The following is a 17,122-nucleotide window of genomic DNA, read 5'->3' on the forward strand; positions in this document are numbered from 1 at the left end:
TTGAAACTAAATTTTTAGCTTTAGTTTTTACTGACCACTTGACCACTTAGGTAGGTTATTTGTATTGCATGAAGATAGGCTTGTGGTAAAGGATTTCCCTAATTTCCTCCCATTACTGGGGAGGATTCCTGTTATATCCTTAGTGTGAAATAAAGGGACAAAGTTTCTTTCTGGATCACCCATAGTCTGCGGGTTTAATTTTTGGTGGTCCCAGTTCTGTATTGTAGGGTATCCTTTTAGAGTTCCTGTCTTGGGTGGTCGTGAGTCCTATTCCCCAGTACTTCTGCATGACCTTGAAAACTAACATTCTTGTTTGAGGTTTGGCAAATGCCTTTAAGGAGAAAGCTGGTCTTTACTCTCCTTATCTTTTTGGATTCTCCTACTTCGTTTTTGTCCTCTTGAGTCATTACTTAACTAACCTCTTGCTCATTAATGATTAAAAAGAATATTTATGTAATATTTTAAACTATTTTCATCTGAATAATCAGTTGCGTACCTACCAGTTATCCTTCTGTAATAGAAATGGAAGATATCTACTAGGCTACATTTGCTGCAGGATGCATACCCCAAAGTTACTGAGACACGTATCCTGTTGAGTGAGTTGAGGTATTTAGTATGGAGCAATTAACATTTGGAGAATGCTTGTCAAAAATACTCTATTTTTTCTTTCATTGCCATTAAGTAGCTCTTTTGTAACAGTAAATATCAAGATCTTAAAGCTACTCCTGTTTCTTTTTATGGCAGAAAGGAGTATCTTTATTGCTCAAAAGATGGGAAATTGTGGCGAGCGTTTTGTCAACTAGAGTGTCATATTTATGAAAAAATTGATTTAGTGTTTCTTAAATTAATTTTATTAATTAGACTGCCACCTTTTATTCTGTTTCTAAAAGATTTTGTTGCACTTTGCTTACCTGAGCTTACGTTTTAAGTGGTCTCGATTAAATAGAAAAAAATTCCTGTTTTTTTAAATTAGGTTTTCCATTTTTTTAAAAAAAATTTTATTTATTTTCAGAGAGGGGAATGGAGGGAGGGAAGTGGGGAGAGGGAGAGAGACAGACAGACAGACAGACAGACATCAGTCTGTGAATCTGCAAAAGAAACATCCATCAGCTGCCTCCCAGCATACTGCCAACCGGTAACCTGGCCCAAAACCCAGGCATATGCCCTGACTGGGAATTGAACCTACAACCTTTTTTGTTTGCAGGACTATGCCCAATCCACTGAGCCATACCAGTCAGGGCTCCATTTTTTAAAAACATTACTGTTACAAAACATATACAGTTCATTTTATGCAAGGCTTCTGCAACGTTGTCTATGCCAGTACTTGTGAATGTATTAAAATTAGGCTTTTTTATGTTTTTAAATTATTTCTACAACAGTTAGAATCTACCCATCTTAGTGTTTCAGATGGAATTACAGTGGTAGAAAATACATGGTTAAGATTTAATTACAAAAACCCTTTCACCTGAAAGTGATCCTGGAAAGGTCATTTGCACATAAGCGTTAACCCAGTAAATATTGAATGAAGGAAGTATGGCCAAATTACTACTTGTCACATTATGGTGCCTTTTATTTGAAAAAGCAGAAATTATTAACTTTTCTCAATTTTTTTTTTTTTCCGGCTTATATGTCTGAAGTTTATCATGCTTTTTAAAGTAAAGCATACCTAAATTATTTTCTACACTGAATTTCTTAATCTCTTTGTGTTTGAATTTTCTCAATATTTTGTTTTGTTTTGAAGTTTAGTTTCCAAGCTGTCTTTAGTAAGCATTTGGTTGAGTGAGTTGGGAAAACTTGCCAATAAATAGAACATCAAATAGTGTTACAAAGGTAATATCTTTTCTCCCCTGTCTCCTTCCCACACACTTTTTAAAAATAGTGTTAAGTTACATTTATTGAGCACTGTTGTTTGCCAGGCATCTGACTAGGAATTTGTGATAGACTCATAGGTGAGTGAGAACTTGGTTGATGCTTGGTGTCCTCATCACCTGCTTTGCTTATACATAGGCATGTGTGCATATACACACCTACGTCATTTTAAAACCTGACTTCAGTTAAAAAACAGCATTAAATAAAAGGTAGCATTTTGTCTCTCAGTGTGAAAACATTGTTTTCAGTTTTATTGATTTTTTTTTTTTTAAGAGAGAGAGAGAAGAAAGGAAATATCCATTTGTCCTTTGCTATTTATGTATTCATTGGTTGATTCCTTCTATGTGCTCTGACTGGAGACTGGACCTGCAACCTTGGTGAATTGAGATGAACCAAGGTGGTGTATTGGGATGCCATGTAATCAACAGAGCTACCTGCCCAGGACGGTGAACTTTTTCTAGGGTTGCATTAATGTGATGAAATAACTATTATTAATTTCACCTCAGTACTTACAGTGTACCATGTGAAAGAGTGAACAAGTTGTTTTGAAAATTAATTATTAAAATATGTCCAGGATATTTTAGTATTTACGGTGAAGTACAATTGCTTCATCTCTTAGATTTTCAACTACTGCATACTTATATTATTCAAAGAAGAAAAATCCTATGTTTCTGACTATTTATAGCTTCTTTCATCAGAAGAAAACTACCACAGCATTTGTTACAGCCAGTCAGATAGTCAGTGTGGTTCTCCTCCAAGGGGTTGGTCAGAAGAGTTGGATGAACGTGGGCATACCTTGTATACCAGTGACTATACTAATGAAAAGGTACATTCTTTTTTTTTCTCATCTAGCTTTCTTGGTTGAATCCTCTCATAAAATCATTGTGTACTGAAGTTATAGTAGTATTTTAAAAACTCATAAAAATATTTTTCATTGTAATTCTGTAGTTATGTCAATTGACAACATGAAAACTCAGTATAACTACTGATTCATGGTTTTAAACTGCTGACAATTACATTTATTTTTATGGTATCAGAACCCACTTAAGACAGATCTTTTTAAGAGTAGGCCTTTTGAGTGTCATTCTCTTTAGACTTCTTCAGTAAACATACTTCTTTATATAGTCATCCCTTGGTAACTTTGAGGGATTGGTTCCAGGACCCTCCTTTTCCCCCACAAATACCATAATCCAAGGATGCTCAAGTCCTTGGATTATATAAAATGGCATAGTGTTTGCATATACCCTATTTTTGCACATGGGCTACAGCAGAGTCAGCCTATATGTCACTTCATTCTCATGAATTCAGTGTAGAGTTTGGCACGTGGCAAATTCAAGTTTTGCTTTTTTGGAACATTCTGGGATTTGGGGGTGGGGGGCGGATATTTTCAATCTGCAGTTGCTTAAATCAACATGTAGGAAACCTGTGGATACAAAGGGCCGACTGCATTTTTCTTGGGGAATTGGTTTTCGGGAATACTAGTTTTCTTAGCATGTTGTTATGATATATTGCCTCACTTCCTATACTCCTTTTTTTTTTTATAACCAAGTTATGTAAAACAGAAACTACAGATCTAGTATTTTATGATTAATTAACTAGTTTGGAAATGCATATTGAAATTATATGTGTATATTAAATCTCATATCATCAGAGAAAGTTCCTGGTTGATTGGACTGGTTTAGAGGATAGGCCCTTGGGAATGAATGGAGGAGGTAGGCTTTTACCCCTCATTTCTGTTTTAATTATTTGACACTGGAACATGAAGAAACAGTAGCATTCATAAATATCGCAATCAAGATCACATATTTGTATTAGCAGTAGTCTTTCCCTCTTCATATTCTCTGTATTGTATGAAATGTTTTTTTATAGTTATTTAATCACAGTAAGATATGCTGGCTACATGAAGTTTGGCTTAAATTGTTTAGTAGTTTTCTACTTAATGATCGAAGGATAAATCCCCTCCTGTTAATTTTCCAATACTGTTTTCTGGGTGGGTGTGGCCCTGTGTTCAGTGCATATGTATCTCTGTATCTTTATGTTATATGCAACTATTTCTTACGTTTTAAGTGGTACTTAAACTACTAGCTTGACTTTGGTGGAAAGGAAGAGAAAATAAACTTATAGTTAATATTGAGCTTATTTACTCTTTCCATACTTAAAAGTCTATTAGTCTAAGTCTATTAGCATAAGGTTGTTAAATTGTTTTTTGCAGTTTTCTGAAGCAAGTAAAATAGAGTTTACAAGAATAATATCTAATATCTCTGGTTGTATGAGCCTAAACTCACTTTTATTTAACCTAAAAGATAACACCTGTTCTGTTTTTATAGTGGCTCAAGCATGTTGATGATCAAGGTAGACAATATTACTACAGTGCTGATGGATCTAGGTCGGAGTGGGAATTGCCAAAGGTAATAAACCTTAACATTGAATTTTTATTTAAAAGTAGTAGATGAAATATGAGTAGGTTTATTTTTAAATTTTTATTCAACTCTTTCTTTTATTAATTTTCTATTGAATTTATTGGGGTTACATTGGTTAATAAAATTATATAGGTTTCAGGTGATTAAGATGGGGTAGTATGGGCACATGGATAGAAAAATAGACCTGAACGGAAGAGAAAGCTCAGATGTGGCATTATAAATCAGTGGGCTACGCATGGACTATGCAATAAATGTTGCCAGGATTATTGGTTATTCACATGAAAGAAATAAAGAACTAAATAAAAACCTTGACCTGACTTCACACTTATGATTAATTCCAGGTAGATTAAAGATTTAATATAATCAAACATTTAAGGCTATAGAAGAATATATCAAAGAATATCTTTGACTTCTGAGTAGAAGGGATTTCTTAAATAAAACTAGATATGCAAAAACTATGAAAAGAAGGATTGACATGTGACTGCATCAAAATTAAATAAAATGTCTTCTAATGTAAAAGGTACAATACACAAAGGAGAAAAGATGAGCTATATACTAGGAAAAGATGTATTCAATTTTGCTTACAAAGGCTTAGAATACCAAAAATAGCAGACATCCTGGTTCTTTTTGTACCTACCAGTAAGAGAAAGATAACCCAGTTGAAAATAGGCAGAATACATGGACTAACCAATACACAGAAGAGGAAATGACATGAAATAAATATATGAAAAGATACTCAGTTTTATAGGTAATCAGGAAAATGTGAATTAGAACAGTGAGATAGCATTTTACCCTTCAGATAGATTATTTTTAATGTGTGCAAGTATACATGCATTTATTTTATATACTTAAGTGCATGTGTGTTCAACAATACCAAGTAGGGCAGTGCAAGGCACTATGTTCTGCTGGTAAGAGTGTAAGTTAGACAATGACATTAAGGAAGAAATCAAAAAGTTTCTGGAAACAAATGATAATGAACACGCAACAGCCCAAAACCTGTGGGACACAGTGAAAGCAGTCCTGAGAGGAAAGTTCATAGCAATACAGGCCTACCTAAAAAGGATAGAAGAATCCCAAATAAAAAATCTAACCCTACAGCTACAAGAACTAGAGGAACAACAACAAAGCCCAGAGCACGTAGAAGGAAGGAAATCATTACGATCAGAGCAGAATTAAGTGACATAGAGACTAAATAAACAATTCAAAACATCAGTAAAACCGGGAGCTGGTTCTTTGAAAAGATAAACAAAATTGACAAGCCTTTAGCCAGGCTCATCAAGAAAAGAAGAGAGAGTACCCAAATAAACAAAATCAGAAACGAAAGAGGAGAAATCACAACCGATAACACAGAAATACAAAGGATTGTAAGAAATTACTACAAACAATTGTACAGCAAGAAATTTGACAACCTAGATGAAATGGACAAATTTCTGGAAACATAATCTTCCAAAACTGAATCAAGAAGAAGCAGAAAGCCTGAACAGATCGATAACAAGTGAAATTGAAGTAGTAATCAAAAAACTCCTGGCACACAAAAAAGCCCTGGACCACCGGATGGAGTCTGGAAGCTGTATTCAGAGCCTCTAATATGTTTATAATATTTTAATATGGCTATATATTTTTTAAAGGTACCTGAAGCAAATGTCTTAATGTTAGATATACTAAAGTTTGATGGTAGGTTTTCATTATAGTCTCTGTTCTTTTGTATAAGTTTGAAATAATTCAAGTAAAATTTCAGTTAAATTTTTAAAACAAAAGTGTTTTTAAAGGGATTAAAAAAATATTGTTTTAGCCATCTTGTTAAACTAGGGTTGTGTGTGTGTGTGTGTGTGTGTAACTGTGGTCTTATTTTTCTTTTCTCTGATTATGCCACTTTCTTTTTGTCTTCTGTCTACACTAGATTTTACATGTTTCATTTATGCTTTTTATTGTCTTTTATGAACATACTGCTGCTAGTAAAACTGTTAGTACATTTAAAATTGTTATTACCTAGTTTAATTTTGCATCATTTTTGTTGCCACATAGGAAGGATTTTTAAACAGTTGTGGTAATTATAAAGGTCAAAAACTAGGGTAGGTAACAAAATTAATGTATAAGCTTTCACACAACTATTCATTATGGATTATATTGAAGGGACAATATAGTGCTGTTTAATAATTGGGTCTCTTTTCACTTAGAGATCTCTGGCACACAATTTTTTGGTAGCCTTTGAGCTGCTTCTTTGTTTATTCTAGAAATGATCCCTAAGTGAACTGTGATAAATCTTAAGATTAAGCAACAGTGAATTAATAACCAACACCCACCTGTGATTACCTGGCTTTGGCAAATTTTAATGTGAAGAATGAAATAACAGCTTTGGGAGACAGTTTGTGAGGGGCCTGTATAGATTCATGTTGGAGAGAAAAGAAATGGCTTATTGTGGAGAAAGATGCTGGAAGATTTTTAAACATTAAACACATCTTAAAATATTTAAAAGTACCAAAGATACTTTTATTGAAATTATAATCAGTCATTAAATTTTAAGATTTACTGGGCTTTGTAGGAGTGGAGTTAATAGATATATCAGGTGTCTTTTGATTTCAGTAGAAGAAAAGCAGATTACTTTTCTTTTGTTATTATAATTTATAACTTACTAAATTTCCTGTATAAAACAGCGTAACTCTTAAACCTCACATTTCTCAAATGTTTATGCTTGGTGATATGCTTGACATTTCAAACACTTAAAAGATTTAATACCTTATTGATAATATGTTTTTAATTTTATATGCATTTTTCTTGACAGTTATTACATATTATTTGTACGCAACTGATTTGTTTAGGAATGTTCTTTAGAGTTAGGACTATCTCTACCTTCCAACCTTGCTATATTTTACCACTTCAGAGAAACAAATAATAGTGTGTTTGGCCTGTAAGTGGAAACAAAAGTAAAAACAAACATTAAAAAATCCCTTTATATATGAGAGTACTTTACAGTGTATGTAAGCATTATTTTGAAAACCTAAACTAAAAATTGAACTCATGTGACTTTCAGAAGTAGCAGGAACCTAAAAAGTTGTCTGATGATTTCATTGTATAAATTATGATAACTAATATTTATTGAGAACCTACTGTCAGGGCAGTATTTGCTACTTTTAGTACTTTGTTTAGTCCTTGCGTCAACTCTTTGAATTAGATATTTCTGTTATATCTGTTTTACAGTTGATGAACCTTAGACTGAGGAAGATTTGTTATTTTACCAAAGATAGTGTTAACTTGGTCCCTCTAATACCAAACTGCTGGTAAAAGATGAGATAACTGAGGCCAGAAAATTCATGTTAGTTCATATGATGAACTTTACCTAACATCACATGTCAGTGGGAGCCACCATGTTTAGATTCTAGTTTTGTTTCTATTATTTATGAAGTACTTTTCTTTCTTTAGTATAATGCTTCATCCCAGCAACAAAGAGAAATAATTAAAAGTAGAAGCCTGGACAGGAGGCTACAAGAACCAATAGTGTTAACAAAGTGGAGACATAGCACCATTGTGCTGGACACCAATGACAAGGTAAGACTTCTTGAGAAAACCTGTTGAGAATTTTGGCAAATTCTTTATTATTATAATTTTTCTCCTTTGTTGAATCTCATACCTTGGTGTGACTAGTGTTTTATTGTATGTGACATCAATTTGTTCTGGAGTAGGTTTTGGTTTTGAAGTGTTTTGATTTTTGCACAGATCTCCTTATCTGTAGCTTAATGGTATACATATACCTTGATAAAATTGAGTCTAGTAGTTGACAGGTTCTTTTTTTATTTATTTTTTAATAACTCTGTTTTAAAGTTACATATCTATTAATTGTTTGTCTTCAATCTTTAGGAGGTTTTATCATACAGACATTTAATTCATTTTCCCCCATCCCAGGGAAGATTGCAATCCTATCCCCTTTGTTTCCCTGAATGCTCTTTGCATATAAGTGCTTCTTTTATCAAAGAAGTAATTTCTGTATTTCATAGAGGGGATGAATTTTGATGCAAACTTCAGAATGGAAAAGACTAAAAGTTTTTAACTTCCTTGTTACATCTTTTCATGTGGCTTCATTTTGGTGATGGACTAGGAAATCAGTACAAATTTGCACAACACAGGCATACATACTACGGTAAAATGTGATGGTGATGGTAACATCCCAATACTAAATAAATTATTTTAGAAGGATAATTATTCATGGGGACTTTTTAAAAATTTCACTATTAGACTTCTCTTTTGACATAGTTAACAGGTTTCTTGCGTTTTTAGGTGTGTTACTAAAAACAGAATGAACTCTTCTAAAGCATATTTCTCTATATTTGGATACTTTAGTCTTAAATTCCTTTAAAAATTATCTCAACCTATCAGTCAAGACAAGTTTTTTTGTTTGTTTTTTTGTACTACAAGCGACTGAAATTGGTCTTTGTTGAATTAAAAGGAGGATTTTTGTGGAACTGTAGAAACAGTTTACACTCATAAGATGGAGTAATAGAACAACAATGAAAGTGGTCAGATTCTCATTTCTGTTTTGTAAGGTTGAATGTAGAGGGCATATTAAAGGATTGAAATTCTGGGGATTGTGCTCTTGAAGAATGCTTGAAAATATATTAGCATTGAGAGTAACCTGAGTAGGTAAGATTCCTAGAGATTTTCAAAGAAAAACTCGTTTTACTCCAAGAACCAGATTACAATTCAGGGTATAGAAAAAGCTCCTAAATACCATATATAATTCTCTAATGTAAAAGCCATTGTTGAACCAATTCCACTGCCTCTGAATGCTGAGCAAAAAGGGTGATTATTTTGGTGATATAGACTTATAATTTCTTACTCCTTTTTAATCTTCCTTGAAATTTATTTTCAATTAGAATAATTTTCATAAAGTTCTTTTATGTTTCCTTTTTCATCTGTTTTAGAGTTGTGAGGACATGATTTTCTTGAGACCAGAGATTCACTTATTTTTGGTAGAAATGTCTTTTTCCCCCCACCTACCTTTTATAAATAAAATCACAGATAATAGCTTCAGCTAATAAAATTTTCTTTATCATCCCCTAATAATACTTTTTTAAGATTTGAGGCTATGAAAGAAGAACTATACCAGAACAAACCAGCTGACTAATATAAAGGGGTAAAGTTATATAACGTGAAATGTAATAATAGAAACCTGCTGTGTAGCAAACATTATGATATTGCCAACAACCTTGGAGAAGGGAGGTGTGTGTATATTTTGTGTGTGTGTGTGTAGTGCATCTGTTTGCTTCTGCCTGTGTATGCTTTTTACTAAAACCTGCTGTTTGGAGACATTTAATATATATCTATATATACATAAACATTTATGAGTCGTCGTCGTCGGCAGCCGTCCGTCTCGAGAGACGATGGTGTAGCTTCTTAAGAGTCTATCTGCACCGCCGAGAATGGCTGTGCAGTTCGACTCGGGAGTGACATGGTATCTGTCTCCTCTTGTGTTGAATCGACATCTTGCGATGACGCTGGAGTGTCCTCTCCAGTGAAGCTGAAGCTACAGAGCCTGGGCAGGGTGATATGGAGGGTCTGCTGTTGCCCATGCAGCAGACCCCCCCTCTCTTCGCAGCTGAAGGGTCCAAGGGAAAGACGGAGTCAATACAGCTTGGCTTCAGGTGCGCCGCAGGAGTTGCCGGTGTTGACTACAACGTCAAACCGCCTTAGGGACTCCGGCTCCGGATTTTCTGTTGGGGTTTACTCCCTTAGCCTTTCCCCTGAAGAGGTATGCCGCAAGGCAGCGGAGGTTTTTTGGAGTCAGAGTTTTCCTTCTCTGACATTTATGAGTATATATAGATAAATGTGTAAATGTAAAATTGTTTCTTGTCCATAATAAGATTGTTACACGTAATTACTCCATTTGATGGGGCTTTTCTTTCTGTAGGACTGATATGCTATGAAAAATAAATTACAATTACTATTCATTTGCTTATTTTCTAGTTTGTGGGTCATCAGATCTTTCCTTTTTCTCAGACTATTTTAATATTAGACACTTTTAGAAGTCAAGAAATTGAAAGTGAAACATTTGAAGCCATCAGAAAAAGTACTTAAATTAGGCTAAACTGAAATTTGGACATTAAGTGTAATTCCTTTTTGTAAATAAATGTTTGGCATGATTTTAGTATTTTCTACGTTAATAGTGTAGAGAGAGAATGTTTGTTTTGGAAGTTGTCCCTTCAAGGGTTTTTCTTGTAAATTTGCACTACTGCCTAGTTTCTTTGTTTACATATTATAATAGCATATAAATCTGAAGACTTTTCCCCAATTGAGTGGATGTTGAGTTACCAACTTTTTGCATTATGATTTAATACAAATGCCCCAGTTTGTTGACAGTACCTTATACAGTTTCATAAGCATAGAATAGTGGACTGATACAGATGTGAAGATGAATGTTCAAAGAGATTATTTGGTTTTGTAGGAAAATTAACAATAGCTATTGGCATATGATTTTTAAAATTCTTTTTCCTTGGAATTATTCAAAGCATCTAGAGGAATGTAGAAAATTTAAATGGAGCTTGGCTGTTGATACCCAAAAAATATTTTTTCAGCCTTATCCTCCATGAATAGTCTTATAAACATGTGTGGTAGAAATCACAAACCATGTTTTAATAATTGACAAAGCAGAATTGCTTTAGAAATACACATTATTGGTTTGCCCCTGTTGTATTCTTATAGGCTTAGACATTAAAATGTTTTTTTCTGGTGAGTTATTAATCTTTAAATCTGAGGTGTCTTTTTTTTTTTGCATTTAAAAAGTCTGATTTCTAATAATTAGAAAGTTAGTTGTAAATTACTCTAAATATTAATAGCAGTTTAATTTCTTACATAGCTGTTGACTAAAATAAAGTTCTTATTCTGACCGTTGTCAAGTAATTCCTGTGGCTGTTCTTTGCCTAATCATGAATATTCATACCTACAATGCCAAGAGCAAGTCAGAATAGTGACTATTACATTTTTATCCACAGTGTTTAGATTAAATGTGGTTAATTCAAGCTGATGTGACATCATGATTTTAACTCAACATGCATCATCTCTTTTGGGTAATTCTGTATATAGTATTTAAATTTAACTAATTGGTATAAATTATGCCATTATTTCATAAACTTTATGATATCTGTAGTTTGTAAATCAGTACCATATTATAGTTTCAGAGCTCAATATAAAAGGAAAATAACTAGAAAAATAATTTTCTTAGCTTTCCCTACTAAGCTCTCCCACTGTGAGTAGAAGGAGTAATGTAATTATATAAAATAGAGTAACATTTTTCATTACTTATTTCTTATAGGAATCTCCACCTGCCTCAAAACCCTGCTTTCCTGAAAATGAGTCTTCTCCCTCTTCACCAAAGCACCAAGATACAGTTAGTATGATAGCAGCTTGTAGTAAAATTTAGTCCAGCTATTTCAATCAATTTCAATAAATTAATTTTCTCAAAGTATAATGTTTAAATATTTCTTGGGCTTCTATTAAATTTCATCGTTCTTTTCTTTTTAAAAATAATTACAAGATTACAGGTTTGATCCCTAGTAGGGACTTGTACTGGAGGCAACCGATCAGTATTTCTCTCTCACACCAGTGTGTCTCTCTGTCTGTTCATCTCTCTCTCTCAAAAAAAAAAAAAAAAAAAAATCAATAAACATATCCTTGGGTGAGGATGAAAAAAAAGAATAATTATAATTGAAATAGATTTAAATTCAAAGTCAGATTTTGTTGATACAAAAGCTCCTTTTTGTGCAAAATATGGTATCTAAATGATTAATGTATATACCATATTTGTAAGTGATGAATTTGTTTGGTTTTTAAAAATAAATATAAAGATTCCTGGAGAATCCTATCAAATTATACTTGACCTTATTTTCTTCAGGCGAGCAGTCCAAAGGTAAGAAGCATTTCTCTCCTTAATGAGCATAAAGGCCATTGTTTTTTTCTAAGCTGTAAAATACATTGCTCAGTCTATGCTAGGTGAATACTGGAGAGATGAAACTCAACTTCAAGTTTTTCCATAAACTGGAAAACCTCCGAGTGACCTTTCTCTATGTACCTGTCATAACTGGGATGAAATTGTACTTCAACTCTGTATATGAAGTTCCCCCCAGTCTTTTCTGTAATTTGTTGATCCTGCTTTTCTCTGTTAGTGGCTTCTATTTTCTTTTAGAATGAAGGCTGTGATTTTTAATGAGGACTACAAGATCATGAGTACTCTGGCTCTTGACTGCTTCTCCAGCCTCACCTTATTCTTCTTGGTCCTAATCTTTCCTCCTGCCTTGTTTTCCTCAGACTACACTGCCCTTCTGTTCATTCCTCAAAGGAGCCTGCTTTACAGCTCGAGGTCCTTGCACTGTCATTCCTCTGCCCACTGAAACATTTTTCTCCCACATCTTTTTGACTGATTAACTTCTGTTTATTCATTAGAGCTCAGTTCAGACTTTGCTTCCTCAGAGAATTTTTATTTGAATCTTCTAAATTTGGTCAGGTTTTCCTGTAGTACTCTTCATGGCATTTAATTATATGACACTTGATTACATGAATTGAGTAACTCTTCGTTTCTTATGTCTTCTAGTAACCGTGAACCATCTGTTAATAACCTGCCTTCCCCACTAGACAAAGAAAAGCTTCATTAGAGTAGAAGAAACAGCATCACCCCAATACCTATTGCAGTGCCAGATAGTAGCTGTTCATTAAATGTTTATTGAATGAATAAATGAAACTTTTAAAGCTTCTAAAAACAAACTTTGTTACCTTCTTATTTTATGAAAACTATATAGACTGTTGTTTATTAAGATTCTTCTGAAGGCTTAGTCAGAGGCAAGGATTTCCACAGATGCCTAGTTTTATTTTTCTAACTTTCTCCATTCCCTAGCTTTGTCAGGTCTTGATGGTTCATGTCACTTGTTGTATACATTTCCCTCTGACATTGCTCAGGTAGTTCCCCTGCCTCCAATGTCCAGAATAATCTCAGCAGTATAATGATTGTCTCTCCCCCCACCCCTTCTTTTTTTTCTACTGAACTTTCAGATCACGTATTACATTGAAGGGGCTAAAGTTACCTTATGTATCCCTTGTCTCCCTACTAAGGTTTTAAACTCCTAAGGGATAGATAGGGACTACATTTTTACTTTTTTATCTTTTGCCTTATTTAACACAGTCGTGGGTTCATAAACCTTAAAAATAAATGTGAACATATTAGTGATTTTGTAAAGAATTACTGTATGGATTTACGGTGCTGTTACTACCATGCTCTAGCAGTCCATCTAGGAAAAAAGCAGAAACCTTTTTTTAACTTATTTTAAATATAGGTAATATAAAATTCCTAATAAGACCTTTTATAAATTATACATATTTTGGTAAAAGGGAATTTTTAGGTACTTGTAGAAATAAGACTTTGTAAATGTTCTATATAGAGGTACAAAGGCCTGTTTGCAAATTAATTTTCCAAGCATTAGCCATTCTCTGAAGAGTTTGAAAGACCATCCTGGACTCATGATACCCTCTGATGGCCATCATAGGAAGTGCCTCACCAGTGTTGCTTGTCTTTCATTCTTTGTGTATGTTCAAGTGGAAAAAACAAAACAAAACAGTGAACAACTCTGAGGCCAAGTCTGTTTCCACACAGCACTCCTTTCCCATGGAATGGGGAATGCTGGGAAACCACCTCTTCCATGCTGTCAGCCTTCCTCACTGAGGCTTCTGCCCCGTTGACCTCTCCTCCCTCCCTCTACTTTGCTCCTCTCTTTTCCCTTTGCCCTGCTTCCACCTAGTCTTGCTAGTTTTTCCCACTCTTACCCAGTTAATACAAGGAGGTCCTTCCCCCCTTTTTTTGTGAGTTAAAATATGGTTGGTATAAAGCCATTAGTGGTAAGGAAAAGGAAGCTACAAATTTAGAGATGAAAATGATATAATAATCAGTGTTAGTTATTGATGTCATCTTAAAATCTCTACCAACTGCCCATCTACCTCTTCAAACTCTTTTTTTAGTTTTTTTTAAATCAAAGCTTTATTGAAATTAATTCACATACCATGCAGCTAACCCATTTAAAGTATATAACTCAGTTGTTTTTAGTATATTCAGATATGTGCAACAGTCATCACAGTCAACTTTAGACTTTGCATCATCTCAAAAATTGTTACTGAAGGTTACTTAAGGATGGTACTCAGTAATCTTTCTGTCTCACTATATTTGCCTGTTCTGGACATTTCGTATGAATAGAATTATATAAAACATTGGTCTGTTTTGATAGGCCTTGTCCACGTATTTTCATTCAATCTCTTCTAATCAAACCCAATTTAAAACTCCATTTCTTAATATAAATTTTAAACATGTTCATTTTTTTTTTCATTTCTAGTTTTCAAATGCATTGTTATTTTTCATAGTTCCTGCACATCGTTTTTGGAAATGGCAGTGTGTACATTTTTAAAAGTTATTACATTTTCTACAATATGACAGCAGTATTGCTTAAATAGGATTTTATGGGCTGATTTGAACCTAATCTCTTTGTCCCAGTGTACCTATTAGAACATGCATTTTAAAGTTCTAGATTGCTGAATACTGAATAAAATTTTAGAATATACAGTTTGGAAACTTGAGTTTTTCAACTTATATTTCCAATTATGATATTAGAGAAAAAGAAATTTTCAACATTTCTTTAAGAAAAGTATTAATGGACAAATTTGGTCGTTTTTCCATTTAATAATACTATTTTAAAGCTTTTAAAAAATATAATTTGAATATCAAATTTTTTAATAACACTGGTTTAAAAATTTTTTATTAAGCTGAAATTCATGTAAAAAAATTACACTTTAACTGTCTTAAACTACACAGTTCAGTGACATTTCATATATGTACAATGTGCAGTTATCCCTTCTACCTAGTTTCAGACACAGTCATTCCTCAGAGGGAAACTCACAGTGAAGCAGTCAGTGTACATGCCCACACCTCCCTTCCCTGTCCTCTCACCGACCACTCGTTTGCCTTCTATTGCTGTGGATTTACCTGTTCTGGAAGTTTCTGGCTCTTTTTCAACACTATCATTGTGCAAGTTTACTTTTTCTGTATTATAAGAATCTTAGTATTAAACAATTACATGATTAACTGAACATAAGGATTTGGATAGACTGTACTGATTTTTTAAAAATCCTCACCCAAGGATATGTTTATTGATTTGAGAGAGAAACATCAATTGGTTGCCTCCCATACACGCCCCAACTGGGAATCAAACCCGCGGCCTTTTGGTGTGCCGGACGATGTTCCAACCAACCAAGCCACCCAGCTGGAACTGGACTGTATTGATTTTGGTACATACTGCTTGTTAGCCGAAATTGGGAAATGCCTATTTTGCCTAATGAATGCCACATTGATTAGAAGTTCTGGAACCTGCGAAGTGATTATGGGCCTGTGGAAGTTTTCCCAAATTACTTAATAGTAATACTGACATTGTATTATTTTCTTGCCTTATTAGGGTAGGATATTCTTACCATAATCTTTTTGGTTAAAAGTTAACCATGTTTTGCTAATCCTTATTAAAACATTTGCTTATTTTATGAAGTTTTAAATATCAGTTATATTGAGGCCAAGATATATTCATGTGTGAAAATGAGTGTTTTTTACTGGACTTAGGATATTTTTATGAAGTTATTTTAGTAATCAACACAAAAAAACATTGGTTAATTTTTAATCATGTTAAGTAGGGAAAATACACCAGTTAGTTTGAAATAAAGATCTAATATTTTCCCACAAACCTCTCACCTGTACAGCCAAACCTGTATTTATCTACCCACCATGCATTTTTATGTCAGATTCAGAATCTTCAGTGTTTGAAAGTTACAGCTTATATTTCTTTCTTGTGATAGAACTGCTAATATGTTGATGTATTTAACAAATATGGATTGAACTACAGTGTTAGACTCTGTACTAGGCATTGGTCTTACATTGATGAACATAATGAATGAGGTCCCAGCGTATAGCCTAATGGAGTAGAGAGTGAATAAATAATAGCTATGTAGTTGTACTTTGCATTTAGTGCAATGAAAAAAGCAAACCGGGGGCAGAAGTAAATAATGGGCTGGGTGGAGGAACTCCTACTTTAGAATGGTCAGGGAAAGCTCTTAAAAGGTGTCATTGAAGCTGAGATACAACCATCTACCCAGTTTACTCAAGCTTGGGAGTTTCCTTCAGATCTTCCCTTTCACCTAATACTCTTGAGGAAACTTTTTTTTTTTTTTTTTTCTTCTCTTGAGGGAACTTTAAGGCCCTCACTATGATACATTCTCTCTAGCTCCTGTGCCTTTGTAGTGTCTGTTTTTTTGTTTTTGTTTTTCCATCTCCTGTTTCCATCTAGCTAACTCATATTCCTTAGCTCAAGTGTCAGTCGCCAGGAAGCATTCTTTCCCAGGTTGAGTTAGATACATCTTTCTCATAGCACTTATCACATTGTATGGTAATCGTTTTTGAATTTGCACATTTTGGATATGGCAAATTTTGTTCATATTTTATGTCTAAGTTAGAGTATTTAATACTTAGAGCTTTAGTACTTGGGTCTTGATCCCTGTGAAAATTTTGTGAAAGTTTTGGACCCTTTCCTTGAATGATGCATATACATGCACAATTTAGTACCAGTTTCAGTCCGTCGGTTAATTTAGGTAAGAATTCCTGATCTAGAGTCTCTCTCTCATTCTTAGGCTTAGGCTGTTTGTCACTATGGCTGTCCCTACATGATTTGACACCTGTATTTCTTTGCTGCCTCTGCTTTGTTGCCCTGTGAGTTTCAGTTTGGGCGTTTTTTATGGGCTTGTTTCCTATTTCTCTGCTCTTCCAGTTC

The 17,122-nt window shown here is 33.9% G+C and overlaps 1 protein-coding gene across 3 annotated transcripts in view; it reads left to right on the forward strand.

Moving 5' to 3' along the window:
* ARHGAP12 (Rho GTPase activating protein 12) overlaps positions 1-17,122 on the forward strand; it is an 84,995-nt gene that overhangs the window by 40,255 nt on the left and 27,618 nt on the right. The window contains exons 4-7 of one of the 3 annotated variants that reach the window (XM_090266648.1): positions 2,555-2,695; positions 4,197-4,277; positions 7,710-7,835; positions 11,593-11,667. In XM_090266648.1, coding sequence (XP_090122774.1) covers positions 2,555-2,695; positions 4,197-4,277; positions 7,710-7,835; positions 11,593-11,667 — 423 coding nt within the window. The remainder of the gene's footprint in view (positions 1-2,554; positions 2,696-4,196; positions 4,278-7,709; positions 7,836-11,592; positions 11,668-17,122) is intronic. The other 2 variants (XM_090266646.1, XM_090266647.1) reach the window with 2 other exon arrangements.

This window comes from Furipterus horrens, unplaced genomic scaffold (genome assembly GCF_987537825.1).
Source record: "Furipterus horrens unplaced genomic scaffold, mFurHor1.1.pri manual_scaffold_2, whole genome shotgun sequence".
In the NCBI taxonomy this organism is placed as follows: Eukaryota; Metazoa; Chordata; class Mammalia; order Chiroptera; family Furipteridae; genus Furipterus; species Furipterus horrens.